The 13,552-nt window shown below is 41.0% G+C and overlaps 1 protein-coding gene across 1 annotated transcript; it reads right to left on the bottom strand.

Moving 5' to 3' along the window:
• Window positions 1–1,624: 1,624 nt before the first annotated feature.
• LOC135558122 (PX domain-containing protein 1-like) lies at window positions 1,625–8,531 on the bottom strand. Its single transcript, XM_064991865.1, has 5 exons — window positions 7,806–8,531; window positions 7,288–7,388; window positions 6,407–6,524; window positions 4,305–4,428; window positions 1,625–2,539 (listed from the first exon to the last, which is right to left on the bottom strand). Exons 1-5 carry the CDS (start codon window positions 8,053–8,055, stop codon window positions 2,395–2,397), a joined length of 738 nt encoding a protein of 245 aa, XP_064847937.1. The 5' UTR covers window positions 8,056–8,531; the 3' UTR covers window positions 1,625–2,394.
• Between the last annotated feature and the right edge of the window lie 5,021 nt (window positions 8,532–13,552).

Raw genomic sequence — 13,552 nt, forward strand, 5'->3', positions numbered from 1 at the left:
AAGGAACTGCTGCCCCAGTTCCTTGTTTACCTTTTCCATCATTGACGGTCGAGACATTAGGCAACTCTTTTCATAACAACGCTTAAACCAAAATACTGCACTGTTAATCTAATAAAGGAATTAGATGGTATGATATTAACTCAATTGCAAAATGATCAGGGAACCAAAGGATGCAAGATGAAAATACACAGGCTCTATCTCATTGGGTATTGATTATTGTACTGCAATGTTGAGTGAGCTAGCATACAATCATTTCATTGCACCTTTTACACTTTCTGCAAACGGTGTATGTGACAAATACAATTACATTTTATTTGAATAGTCTAAAATGGCTTTCTCTACTTGTCTACTTTTCTTCATTTACACTGGTGTAAAATAACTCTATTGGACTGGTCGTAAATAACTGGATTGGACTATCTGGCGTAAAGAACTGGATTGGACTAGCTGGCATAAAGAACTGGATTGGACTAGCTGGCGTAAAGAACTAAAGAACTGGATTGGACTAGCTGGCGTAAAGAACTGGATTGGACTAGCTGGCGTAAAGAACTGGATTGGACTAGCTGGCGTAAAGAACTGGATTGGACTAGCTGGCGTAAAGAACTGGATTGGACTAGCTGGCGTAAAGAACTGGATTGGACTGAACTGGATTGGACTAGCTGGCGTAATGAACCGGATTGGACTAGCTGGCGTAAAGAACTGGATTGGATTAGCTGGCGTAATGAACTGGATTGGACTAGCTGGCGTAAATTAACTGGATTGGACAAGATAAAGAACTGGATGTGACTAGCTGTCGTAAAGATCTGTATTGGACTGACTTCTGAACTGTATTGGACTAGGTATTGTAAAGAACTGGATTGGACTAGCTGGTGTAAAGAACTGGATTGGATTTAGTAAAGAACTGGATTGGACTAGGTAAATAACTGGATTGGACTAGGTTAAGAACTGGATTGGACTAGCTGGTGTAAAGAACTGGATTGGACTAGGTAAAGAACTGGATTGGACTAGATCTAGTATAGGCTTCACTATGTTCTTTTCACCAGTTTGTTACAGATCAAAACAAGACCACCAGATCAATGCAGATGAAGGAGAGGAGACGAGGAGAGAAAGCCACTATCGAGATGCAGCCAAAGAACTGCACCATATCTGGAATGTGCTTTTATCCTTATTGGCCAGTTGGCGGCAGTGTTGTGCAGCTTACATTCTAGACTGGGGAACCAATTCCAATGTGGGGGCCCCACTCAGGCATGAGATACACAATTTACTTACTCTCATTTATGTCCCCTTTTCTCACTGTGCATTATGGCGTCAGTTTTAATCCTACGGCAATGTGGGCTCCAACAAGATATGCGATAGGGGTACAGATCCATGGAAATGTGGTGGGGTCTGGTCTGGTGGTAGTGCTGCCGCCCGCAGACCACCACATTGCCCCACCACTCCCTTCCTGTGCTATATCCCTCTGATCTCCCCATCCCCAACCAGTATTTATCAACAAAACTTTAACATAGCAGATTCCAGGATGTGAAACCCTAGAATAAGTTGAGCAAACCTTTTTCCTGCATGTTGGGAAAACACATCAAGTGATTTAACCTGGAAAAGAATGACACCAGTTCTCACTGCAATGCAATATATTTCATATTAATTTATTTTATATTTAACGTTTATTTAACTAGGCAAGTCAGTTAATATCTTGTTAAGAGTTAGTATATTGGTGAGTTAGTATATTGTTAATAAGTTTGGAGAACGAGTATTTTTACTCTACCATCATCGTGGCACAAATTGTGAAACCATTTAAATCTAGCAGCAGCCGTCTGTAACCTACATCATTTAGACCAGACCAGGAGAGTCTAGCAGCAACAGTCTGTAACCAGGGGTTGGGTAGGTTACTTTCTAAATGTAATCCGTTACAAGTTACACTACAAAAGTACTGTACCTGTTCCAAAATTGTTATCAGAAACGTAACCTTTGGATTACCCAAACTCATTAACGTAATCTGAATGATTTCAGTTACATTAGAAGACAACAACAAAAAGGATTCGTCAAACACATTGGTGAGTCGTCATAGTGGTCTTGTGGTCAAAACTCACTCAAGTGGAACAAACTTGCTGAATTGAATGTCAATGAGAAAACATAAAGGTCTCAATGTATTTCTGCAAAACATAATTTCTGAATTTAAAAGTAATCTAGTTTTTCCAAAAGTATCTTACAAATATTACAATATTTTTGCTGGTAACGTAACTTGTTACAGGTACAGTGTTTTGGAGGGGTAATGAGATTACACATAACTGACTACTGTAATCTGTTACTCCCCAACCCTGTCTGTAACCTACATCATTTGGACCGGACCAGTGAAAGTGAGAACCATACAGACTCAAACAATATGTCCGCCACTGTCGTTCATTCCAGAATATCAGTCTCGTAGGTCAGTAGTTGGTAGTACGTCAGATTAGGGAAAGACGTTTCTTGGTCTTCGGCACTACCATCCGTTGATGCTGTCTCAACGATGTCCAGGGTCTCCTTAAACCCAGATTGGGTATCGTACCTGAAAAACGATGGGAAAAATATGAAAATACTCCAAAGACAAGGCATTGGAGAATGTAGTGTAAGAAAGTTGCAGGCATGTTGATGGCTGGTGACTTGTTCTATGTGAGACAAAGACAAAAGGGAATACTGAAACGATATGTTTTTTTCTCCACATCTTCATTCGTCTGTTGATACAGTCCCGAAATGTTTTGCATGTCAGCAGTTAAGTTTTCAAGATATTGGACTTTAAAGAAGCAAAGTGTCACCTGCCACATCATCATGATATTGAAAAATGCAGTGCAATATGCCTTTAATTAAAGGGGAAGTTTGTTTCTATCCGACTTTGGATGAACCGCCTGACTGTCACGGCTTCAATAAGTAGTGAGTGCAGGAGTCCGGCGCAGAGAGCAGGGTAACATCAAAAGATGTGGATCTTTAATATTCCCACAAAACCAGAGAGACGGTCACGCCACACACAAAGGGAGCGTAAAAGTCCCAGTCCAACCAAACAGGACGAAACTGATCGGAAAAATGAAACCACAAGAATAATCAAACACCACAAACAGAAAAACAAGCACAAAAGCCGACGGGCCTGCTGGGTTTAAATAGCCCACAACCAAACCTAAACACGAAACAGGTGCAGCACATCAGACACAACTAAATGAAACAGAAAAGGGGAACGGTGGCAGCTAGTAGGCCGGCGACGACGACCGCCGCCCGAACAGGAAGGGGCACCATCTTCGGCGGGATCAGTGACACTGACAGTTGTAAAGTTATTTCAACAGTTTTTTTTAGCAATGTCCAGCATCCCAAGACTAGAATATTTGAAGCAAAACAATGTTAAAGGAAACGGATAGACCCCGCTATCGGTGTACATATAAGCATGGGGAAAGACATGTGGAGCGAGGGAAAGTGGATGCTCTTTCCCCATGCTTTTGGGTGTACCGCTACCCGAGTCCATCCATTCCCATTAGCATTGCTACATGCTCTGAAAATGCTAACCAGGAAATGCTGGATGTGATTAGCTAAATAATGACCCAGTGAGCTGAAGACGTTAAAAACCAAAAAGGATGACCTTTTCTACCAAAATAAATGTGTATTTTCAATGTCTTTTGCTCATAGAGCAACAGTCGAAATTAATTGAGTTAAAAAAGAGAACTTTATTTTTGTAATGTGGTCTGTGTGTAGCTTGTGTAGAGGAGTCAGAACGCAGGACAGAGATATGAGTAAATAAACGTAATTTACTCAAAATAGACAAATACAATACAATAAAGCGAGCCCACACAACGGACCGTATTACATACAAACAATTACTCATAAACAAACATGGGGGAACAGAGGGTTAAATAATGAACAAGTAATTGGGGAATTGAAACCAGGTGTGTAAGACAAAGACAAAACAAATGGAAAATGAAAAGTAGATCGTTGACCGCCGAACACCGCCCGAACAAGGAGAGGGACCGACTTCGGAGGAAGTCGTGACAATTTTAAGTGAACTCAAAAAATGTGTATTTTCAATGTCTTTTGCTCATAGGGCAACTGTCTGGACGAATTGAGTCAAAAAAATAAGTAAACTTTATTTTAAGTGAACTAACTCTTTAAAAATAACATAATATATGTATCATAATTTTCTAAACCACAACCAAGACTGTTATCACAATGGATAGTAGCATGAGGTACAATAAACATGACTGTCCACTAGGGAACATTTCAGAGTTATTTACACACTGTATGAAATAAAATTAGTAAGTTGAATGATGAAAGGACATTGAAAGAAAACTCACCCAAAACCTGCAGACTCTGTACATGTGGACATTGACAGGGCTCTGTGTCTATCCTGTGGTGCACTGTAGTCATAAAAAATGGTCTCCGTGTTAGCCAGACAAAATCCATTGCACCTCATGATATCTGTAAAGCAAAAAGGCACAATATGTTTGTTAATATTCTGATAATGTACAATACTGGGTCATGTTCAGTAGGGTACACTGCGGCGAAGCGCTTTGCAACAAACTACTAAAGTCGGTGTTGTAGCATTTTCTGTGGCACCTCCTTCGTTTTGAAAGGTTCTCTTCTGTTTTGTCACAGTAATGTTTTTGCGGAGGGGTGCACGAGTCACTCAGACCCGTGCCAAGTCCCCTCGCTCCAAGGGTTAGCCCATCCATGTGCTCAGGGGGGGTATTCACCGAACCTGGTCACCCTCTGTCTTAGAGTAGCCTCCCCTAACCAACGACAGAGTGCACAGGAGCCAAGTTGGGCGCAGGCAGGCACAAGGCAGACGACATTTTCTCCGACCACCTAATCCCTCTCCGCATCCTGCTCTTCGGGTCCCAGCCGAGGTACCGGCATCCAGGAAAGGAAAGTAGCAATCGGTAATTCCAAGCTTTCTCAAGAATGCTACTTGTCTTTAAAGAGAGTTTGTACGCAGTACGTGGCAATGCGCACACGGACTGGTTCGAGCGAGTGCCACCTGAGCGTGTTCCAAACCAAGACAAACTAGATGGTATCTTTCAGAGAAATGCTATAACTGGTTTGACCTGGGGGCATGATCTCAACCCCGAACCCAGCTTAGCCAGAACCGCTTCAGTTGTTTTCTTAGCCATTTTACACGTTGCACCGTCAAATTGAAGAAGAACTAATTGTTTGTGATTAGGAACAAGTACAACCTTCAGCACACAATGTCCGGGAGGTGAGTACGCTCTACCACTATGGGACAGTTTAGTTTGGCGCAACATAAGAAAGTCTCATTTTCCAGTTGTTTGTTTTCAGAAGCGTATATCATTCACACCTAGGTGAAGAGTGGAATAATTGAAGAATATTAATCTCTGCCTCACACGTATCACCTGTGCAAGGCGGGGCTTCCAGATAGACATGGATTTCATGGCCTTGTCAGGCTTGTTTGTAGATCTTTCAACTGAAGTTGCGAGAGTGCAACTCCCCATAGTATGTTGTCAATTAAACTACACTGAACAAAGATAGAAAATGCAAGATGTAAAGTGTTGGTCCCATGTTTCATGAGCTAAAAATAAAAAATCCCCAGAAATGTTCCATATGCAGAAAAAGCTTGTTTCTCTCAAATCTTGTGCACAAATTTGTTTACATCCTTGTTAAGTGAGCATTTTTCCTTTGCCAAGAGAATCCATCCACCTGACATTTGTAACATATCAAGAAGCTGATTAAACAGCATGATCATTACACAGGTGCACCTTGTACTGGGGACAATAAAAGGCCACTTTTTAAAATGTACCATTTTTCACACAACACAATGCCACGTCTCACGTTTTGAGGGAGCGTGCAATTGGAATTCTGACTGCAGGAATGACCACCAGAGCTGTTACCAGATGATTTAATGTTCATTTCTCTAACATAAGCTACAGCCAACGTTGTTTTAGAGAATTTACGTCCAACCGGCTTCACAACAGCAGACCACGTGTAACCACGCCAGCTCAGGACCTCCACAGCTTCACCAGCGGGATCGTCTGACGAGGTGTGGGAGGGGTGCTGAGGAGTATTTCTGTCTGTAATAAAGCCTATTTTTGGTTAAAAACTCATTCTAATTGGCTGGGGCTGGCTGCCAATTGGGTGGGCCTATGCCCTCCAAGGCCCACCTATGACTGCAACCCTGCCCAGTCATGTGAAATCCATAGATTGCATTTCTTTTAATTGACTGATTTCCTTTTTTGAACTTTTAACTCAGTAAAATCTTTGAAATTGTTGCACGTTGCATTTATATTTTTGTTCAGTGCATTTGATGTTGCTTCAATTGGGCAGCACATTCGTTTGCCCTCCAGAAACTGGAATGTGGACTGTGAAATTAGCTAAACAATAAATCAGACACTTGTTTGCAGTAAAACATGGTTATTAAATAAATTGCTAGATACATTCAGACCTGATATTGTTACTGGACTCTGGTAGTATGGCTCCATGTTGTTGATGTTGTTTTCTCTTATCATCAGGTCCAGCGGAGATTGCTCAAAGAATGTGAGCACTGCTTCCGACCGTGAATACTGTAGACGAAAAGGTTGAAGATGAGAGTGGAACACAACAACCTTGGGTGAATCTCAACAGTATTTTCCTCGATTGCTTGTTTCCTCTCTCCTCGTCACCTTCTCTCCGGAAAGGAGGAGAGTGTTGGGAGAAAATAACCCAGGAGAAAATCTCCTCCAATGCTCACCTCGCTTCTCTCTGAAGTTTTGAGGAGGCGAGGAGAGAGGATGTAAGGAATCCCGCCGACTTCACCCCGTCTAGGGGAAACGTTTTCAGGGAATACAGCCCAAGTACATTGGGTGACCCTTCCAAGGCTCAGAAATAAATGACTTCATAAGCAATATTATTCAACCTCAGAAGGGATATGTATAAGCTACAGCACTACTCAAAATTGTGGACACACCTACTCATTTATTTGTACTATTTTCTACATTGTAGAATAATGGTGAAGAAATTAAAACTATGAAATAACACATACGGAATCATGTAGTAACCAAAAAAGTGCAAAATAAATCAAAATATAATTCAGATTCTTCAAAGTAGCCACCCCTTTGCCTTGATGACAGCTTTGCGCACTCTTGGCATTCTCTCAACCAGCTTCACCTGGAAATGCTTTTCCAACCGTCTCGAAGGAGACACATAAATTGTCATTTGAGTCCACGCTGTATCATTTAATACCACGTCAACTAGTGGCCTGTTGAAATAGCCAGAGGGTTATTATGAAGAGTCAAAACTGTATATCGATATGCATTGCTAGATGTAAATAACTATAGGCCACTCTACCTTCATTGGCAAGGTAACGACCCTCCTGAGGAGTTTTTCCACCTCTTGCAATCGAATCTCAATATCATTGGCCTCTGCAGCGTCTCTTATTCGCACAAATCCTGGTGAGGAAAAACATAGACAGGAACTATTTCAATACAAGTTGTATTTTAAGGTATTTCAGAATATAAATACAGTCAAGTTATTTTAAATACTGTATTTATACTGGAGACGATAGGTTTACAATTTGTATAGGCTTTCAATGATGCATTTGTAATATGTCTTTGCAAGATTTTGTCCATGTAAGAACGACATGTCATCTTGGTGTTTTTATATAAACTAGGTTTGTACACCTTCACAAGACAGTATCCATCAATGTAGGCTGTACTTTTAATTATTATTGTGGGCCAGTACATTTTAGGTTTATTTCCACGTGAAATGGTCTATTCAACTTTTCATCCACATAGGACATAGAATAACGTAGTTTTGATTCTGTGAGTTGTTTAACATGGGTCATGTATTTATAACGGGCTACCTACCATCTCGGAGCGCTGACTGTGTAGGAGTTGCTCTATCCTCTGGGAAAGCATCCATGAGTCTCTTTAGAAGGCTTCCGAGATCACGGTCCGTTCTGTGCAAATAGAGAACGCTCCTGTCCGATAACTCGGTCCGGACCTCCATGAATTCTTCCTCTCCGCGTTGACTAATTATTCGCTGTGTGCCAACAACCCAACAGTTTTGTACAAACATGTTCATGAGCGAAGTTCCCTCAAAAGCAACAGTTGCCATTTCCACTGCTTAATTCCCAGTCGATGACCGGCTATAATTGTTAGTTTGACTTCGGGAAGTCTAAATATCTGCAATTTGATTCCTTTCCCCAATCTTCATCATGCATAGGCAAACGGTCGGGAAAGGATTTTTTTCTCTAACGTTTTCAGAAATATAAAGTGCCGTTTCGATTATCCTAAATGGCTTGTATGATGTCCAGTTGGATCAAAATCACACAAGTACCATTCCCGCTGATGGAAGCGACTCCTCTCTCACTGGCAGAAGTGATTTGAAGGTTGCCAGGTTGGAAGATTAGCTGATTATTTATGCCCCACTCCCGCACACCACTTGATGCTATGCAGCCGGGGATGCCCAAACCCCAAACCACACTAACGACGCAATATAGCATGACTACCAAACCATCTGCAACAGCAAGTTTTGCAAACCTAGAAAACAATTTAGAGCTAAGAAAGCCAGTGATTTCAAATAAATGTTGATGTACTGGCAATTAAATACCTGCCATTTAGTTGATGGTCCATTCAGGATAGTGGATGCTAGCAGAACTGGTACTGTGTTTATTTTTAACAACAATTGGGATAATCCAATCGGGGGGATTGAGAGGTGGGATTTGCTTCACAGCACGGTGTTTACTATGTCAATTGAGGCACAGGTCTTGTAGGCTAGGGTTAGCCTAGTACAGTATTTAAACAATAACCAAGGTATGTTCAGTACACAGCACATCCAACCTGGGTTAAACATTTTTTTATATATATTCAACTACAGTGATTATTATTATATGTTTATTTACAATGACAGCCTGGGAACAGTGGGTTAACTGCCTTGGTCAGGGGTAAAAGGTCAGATTCTTACCTTGTCAGCTCAGGGATTTGATCTACCAACATTCTGGTTACTGGCCCAATGCTCTAACCACTGGGCTACCTGCCGAGTCCCACTAAAGTAAAGAACTTGAAAAAAAAAGTGCTATCTAGCTAAATCTGGTGCAATTGCATGTTATTTATGGTCCCTGAAAAATAAACAAAACAACAACAAAAAACTATCAAATACTTTGAGCATTTGCCTGTCCTATGTGCCAGGTGGGCATTGTTTGCAGGTGCGTATTGGCCATCTGGCAATTCTGGTAAATGCCAGATGGGCTGGCCATTTTTTTGTTGGGTGGGTTGGTCAAAATGGACATACACAAAAATGGAACGGAAAGAAAGAAAGAAGTAAAACAATGAAAAAGATGACATGGCCGGTGGTCCATTGGCCTGTTCATTGATCTGTTATTCTAGTCTATAATGATCCTTAGCTGATCAGTGGCCAACGCCGGCCTGGTTTTCAATGTCACGCAAACTCACATTCAAAGTCATACGCGGAATCAGCAAAGAGTCCTGCTCTGACCCTCACTCTGTCATCAGTTAGCATCACGCATACAACTTCAACATAGCCTAATATACTGTACATGCAAATAACTTCTCTGAATCTTCCTGTACTGAATAACAAAGATGAGAATTTCTACATGAATCCACACAGACAGACAACCATTTCCCATGCTGTGCTGTTGCTGCTAAATAACAGTGGTTAAAGAGAAACTCATGGGATGGAGGGGGGGGGGGATTCCAGCCACAGTCAGTCCCTCAACCCCACATTATTATGTAACACGACCAGCATCCCCTTGGATACTAGCTCTAATGAGAGAGTGTGTTGGAATCGTTTCCAAATCATTTTGGCAATGTCAGCATTTCTCTCTGTTAGAAGAAGCATAGCAAACTATGGGGGAAATATTTGGTCCCCCGTGTTATTGGTTGTTTGCCATCGGTATACCAACAGTATGGTTTTGGGTACTGGGAAATCCTACCACTACTAGTACTACCACATTACCTGGTAAACTACAACTAGTACTACCACAGTACCTGATAAACTACTACGACTAGTCTTCCCACAGTACCAAGTAAACTACTACTACTATTACTAGTACTACCACAGTACCTGGTAAACTACTATTACTAGTACTGCCACAGTACCTGATAAACTACTACGACTAGTCTTACCACAGTACCTGGTAAACTACTACTACTACTAGTACTACCACAGTACCTGGTAAACTACTACTACTACTAGTACTACCACAGTACCTGCTATACTACTACTAGGACTACCACAGTACCTGATAAAGTACTACTAGTACTACCACAGTACCTGATAAAGTACTACTAGTAATACCACGGAACCTGATAAACCACGACTAGTACTACCACAGTACCTGGTAAACTACTACAAGGACTACCACAGTACCTGATGAAATACTACTAGTACTACTACTACCACATTACCTGGTAAACTACTACAAGGACTACCACAGTACCCGGTAAAGTACTACTAGGACTACCACAGTAACTGGTAAACTACTACTACTACTAGTACTACCACAGTATCTGATAAACTACTACTAGGACTATCACAGTAACTGGTAAACTACTACTACTACTAGTACTACCACAGTACCTGGTAAACTACTACTACTACTACAAGTACTACCACAGTAACTGGTAAACTAATACTACTAGGACTACCACAGTACCTGATAAAGCACTACTAGTACTATCACAGTAACTGGTAAACTACTACTACTACTACTAGTACTACCACAGTACCTGATAAATGACTACTAGTACTACCACGGAACCTGATAAATGACTACTAGTACTACCACGGAACCTGATAAACCACTACTAGTACTACAACAGTACCTGGTAAACTACTATTACTAGTACTACCACAGAACCTGATAAACTACAACTAGTACTACCACAGTATCTGCTATACTACTACTAGGACTAACACAGTACCTGATAAACCACTACCAGTACTACCACAGTACCTGGTAAACTACTACTACTATTACTAGTACTACCACAGTACCTGATAAAATACTACTAGTACTACTACTACTACCACATTACCTGGTAAACTACTACTAGGACTACCACAGTACCTGATAAAGTACTACTAGTACTACCACAGTAACTGGTAAACTACTATTACTACAGTACTACCACAGTACTTGATAAACTACTACTACTACTAGTACTACCACAGTAACTGGTAAACTAATACTACTAAGACTACCACAGTACCTGATAAAGTACTACTAGTACTACCACAGTACCTGATAAACTACTACCACTACTACTACTACTACCACAGTACCTGATAAACTACTACTAGGACTACCACAGTACCTGATAAACTACTACTACTACTACTACTACTACTACCACAGTACCTGATAAACTACTACTAGTACTACCACAGTACCTGATAATCTACTACTAGTACTATCACAGTAACTGGTATACTACTAGTACTACCACAGACCTTAGTAAACTACTACACTAGTACTACCACAGACCTTAGTAAACTACTACACTAGTACTACCACAGTACTTGGTAAACTACTACACTAGGACTACCACAGACCTTAGTAAACTACTACACTAGTACTACCACAGTACCTTGGTAAACTACTACACTAGGACTACCACAGACCTTGGTAAACTACTACACTAGGACTACCACAGACCTTGGTAAACTACTACACTAGGACTACCACAGTACTTGGTAAACTACTACACTAGTACTACCACAGTACCTTGGTAAACTACTACACTAGGACTACCACAGTACTTGGTAAACTACTACACTAGTACTACCACAGTACCTGGTAAACTACTACTAGTACCACCACAGTACCTTGGTAAACTACTACACTAGGACTACCACAGTACCTGATAAAGTCGCTCTCTTCAGGTAGAGGCTTACAGATTACCTCAATTAGGCCGACTAACTGGTGTCCCCACACATTGGCTACCCGGACTATCTGCATTGTGTCCCGCCACCCTCCACCCGTCAACTCCTCTTCATCGCTACTGCCACTCTCTGTTCATCATATATGCATAGTCCCTTTAACCATACCTACATGTACATACTACCTCAATTAGCCTGACTAACCGTGCCTGTATATAGCCTCCCTACTGTTATAGCCTCGCTACTGTTATAGCCTCCCTACTGTTATAGCCTCCCTACTGTTATAGCCTCCCTACTGTATATAGCCTCGCTACTGTATATAGCTTCCCTACTGTTATAGCCTCCCTACTGTTATAGCCTCCCTACTGTTATAGCCTCCCTACTGTTATAGAGTCCCTACTGTATATAGCCTCCCTACTGTTATAGCCTCCCTACTGTATATAGCCTCCCTACTGTTATAGCCTCCCTACTGTATATAGCCTCCCTACTGTTATAGCCTCCCTACTGTTATAGCCTCCCTACTGTTATAGCCTCCCTACTGTTATATCCTCCCCACTGTTATAGCCTCGCTACTGTTATAGCCTCGCTACTGTTATAGCCTCCCTACTGTATATAGCCTCCCTACTGTTATAGCCTCCCTACTGTTATAGCCTCCCTACTGTATATAGCCTCGCTACTGTCTTTTTACGGTTTTTATATCTTTACTTATCTATTGTTCACCTAATACCTATTTTTTACTTAAAAACTGTTGGTTAGGGCTTGTAAATAAGCATTTCACTGTAAGGTCTACTACACCTGTTGTATTGGGCACACATGACAAATACACATTGATTTGATAAAACTTCCAGGTTTCAAACAATTAAGGAACAGGAAAAATATAGCGATGCTAATGACTGGCCTAACCTTCTACTGGTTGATGGAAAGGCTTGAAAACCTTTTCAATTAAATGTTAACTACAACGTAGCCTATATATGCCTACCTGGCAGAATGATATCATGATTATTTGCATCAATCCAATGGCCCTTTGTTTTGCAAACTCCATCTCATGTGCTCTACAGCAACACACTAACCAAACAGTGCTAAGTGCTGGACCAGTTTAATTAAAGGGTAACTACAGGCAAAAAAATCTATATTTCTTAGATTTTTCTCAGACCTCAAGTGGTCTTCTGATGTGGTTTGAGCATTGTAGACTTTGAACATCCAGTTTAGTTTGTTTATTTATTAAAAAACGTTCACTTTTGAAAGCGAAAACAGGATTTCTTTGACTCAGTTGTCTTGTTTATCTGTTTCAATAGTAGGCCTACTATTAGACTACTTGCACAGTACAGCTTGGGTTTGTCTGACTGCGAAAGACCAATATGAGATTGATCATTTTAGGTCATTCAGAGTGTATGTCACTGTTTTGTCATCACATTTTTCACGCCGGGCAGGCAGTTTGAATTTTTTGGGGGTGCAAAATTAGATTATAGGCACAACCATACCACTGAAGACAAAGACTGGGTAAATGTTTTATTTTATTTATTTTACCTTTATTTAACTAGGCTACCCTGCCGCCCATGGGGAATGATGCAATTGGTAACTACCAATGATGTACTCCTATGCAACTACCTGGTGCCACATGTTACTCAGTGGTGCCTGCTTTGATGTAACGAATATGAAAAAACCTTAATAGAATAGGTTAATACTGTGTAATGACCATTTTACCATGTCA

Source organism: Oncorhynchus masou, chromosome 17, assembly GCF_036934945.1.
Source record: "Oncorhynchus masou masou isolate Uvic2021 chromosome 17, UVic_Omas_1.1, whole genome shotgun sequence".
Lineage (NCBI taxonomy): Eukaryota > Metazoa > Chordata > Actinopteri > Salmoniformes > Salmonidae > Oncorhynchus > Oncorhynchus masou.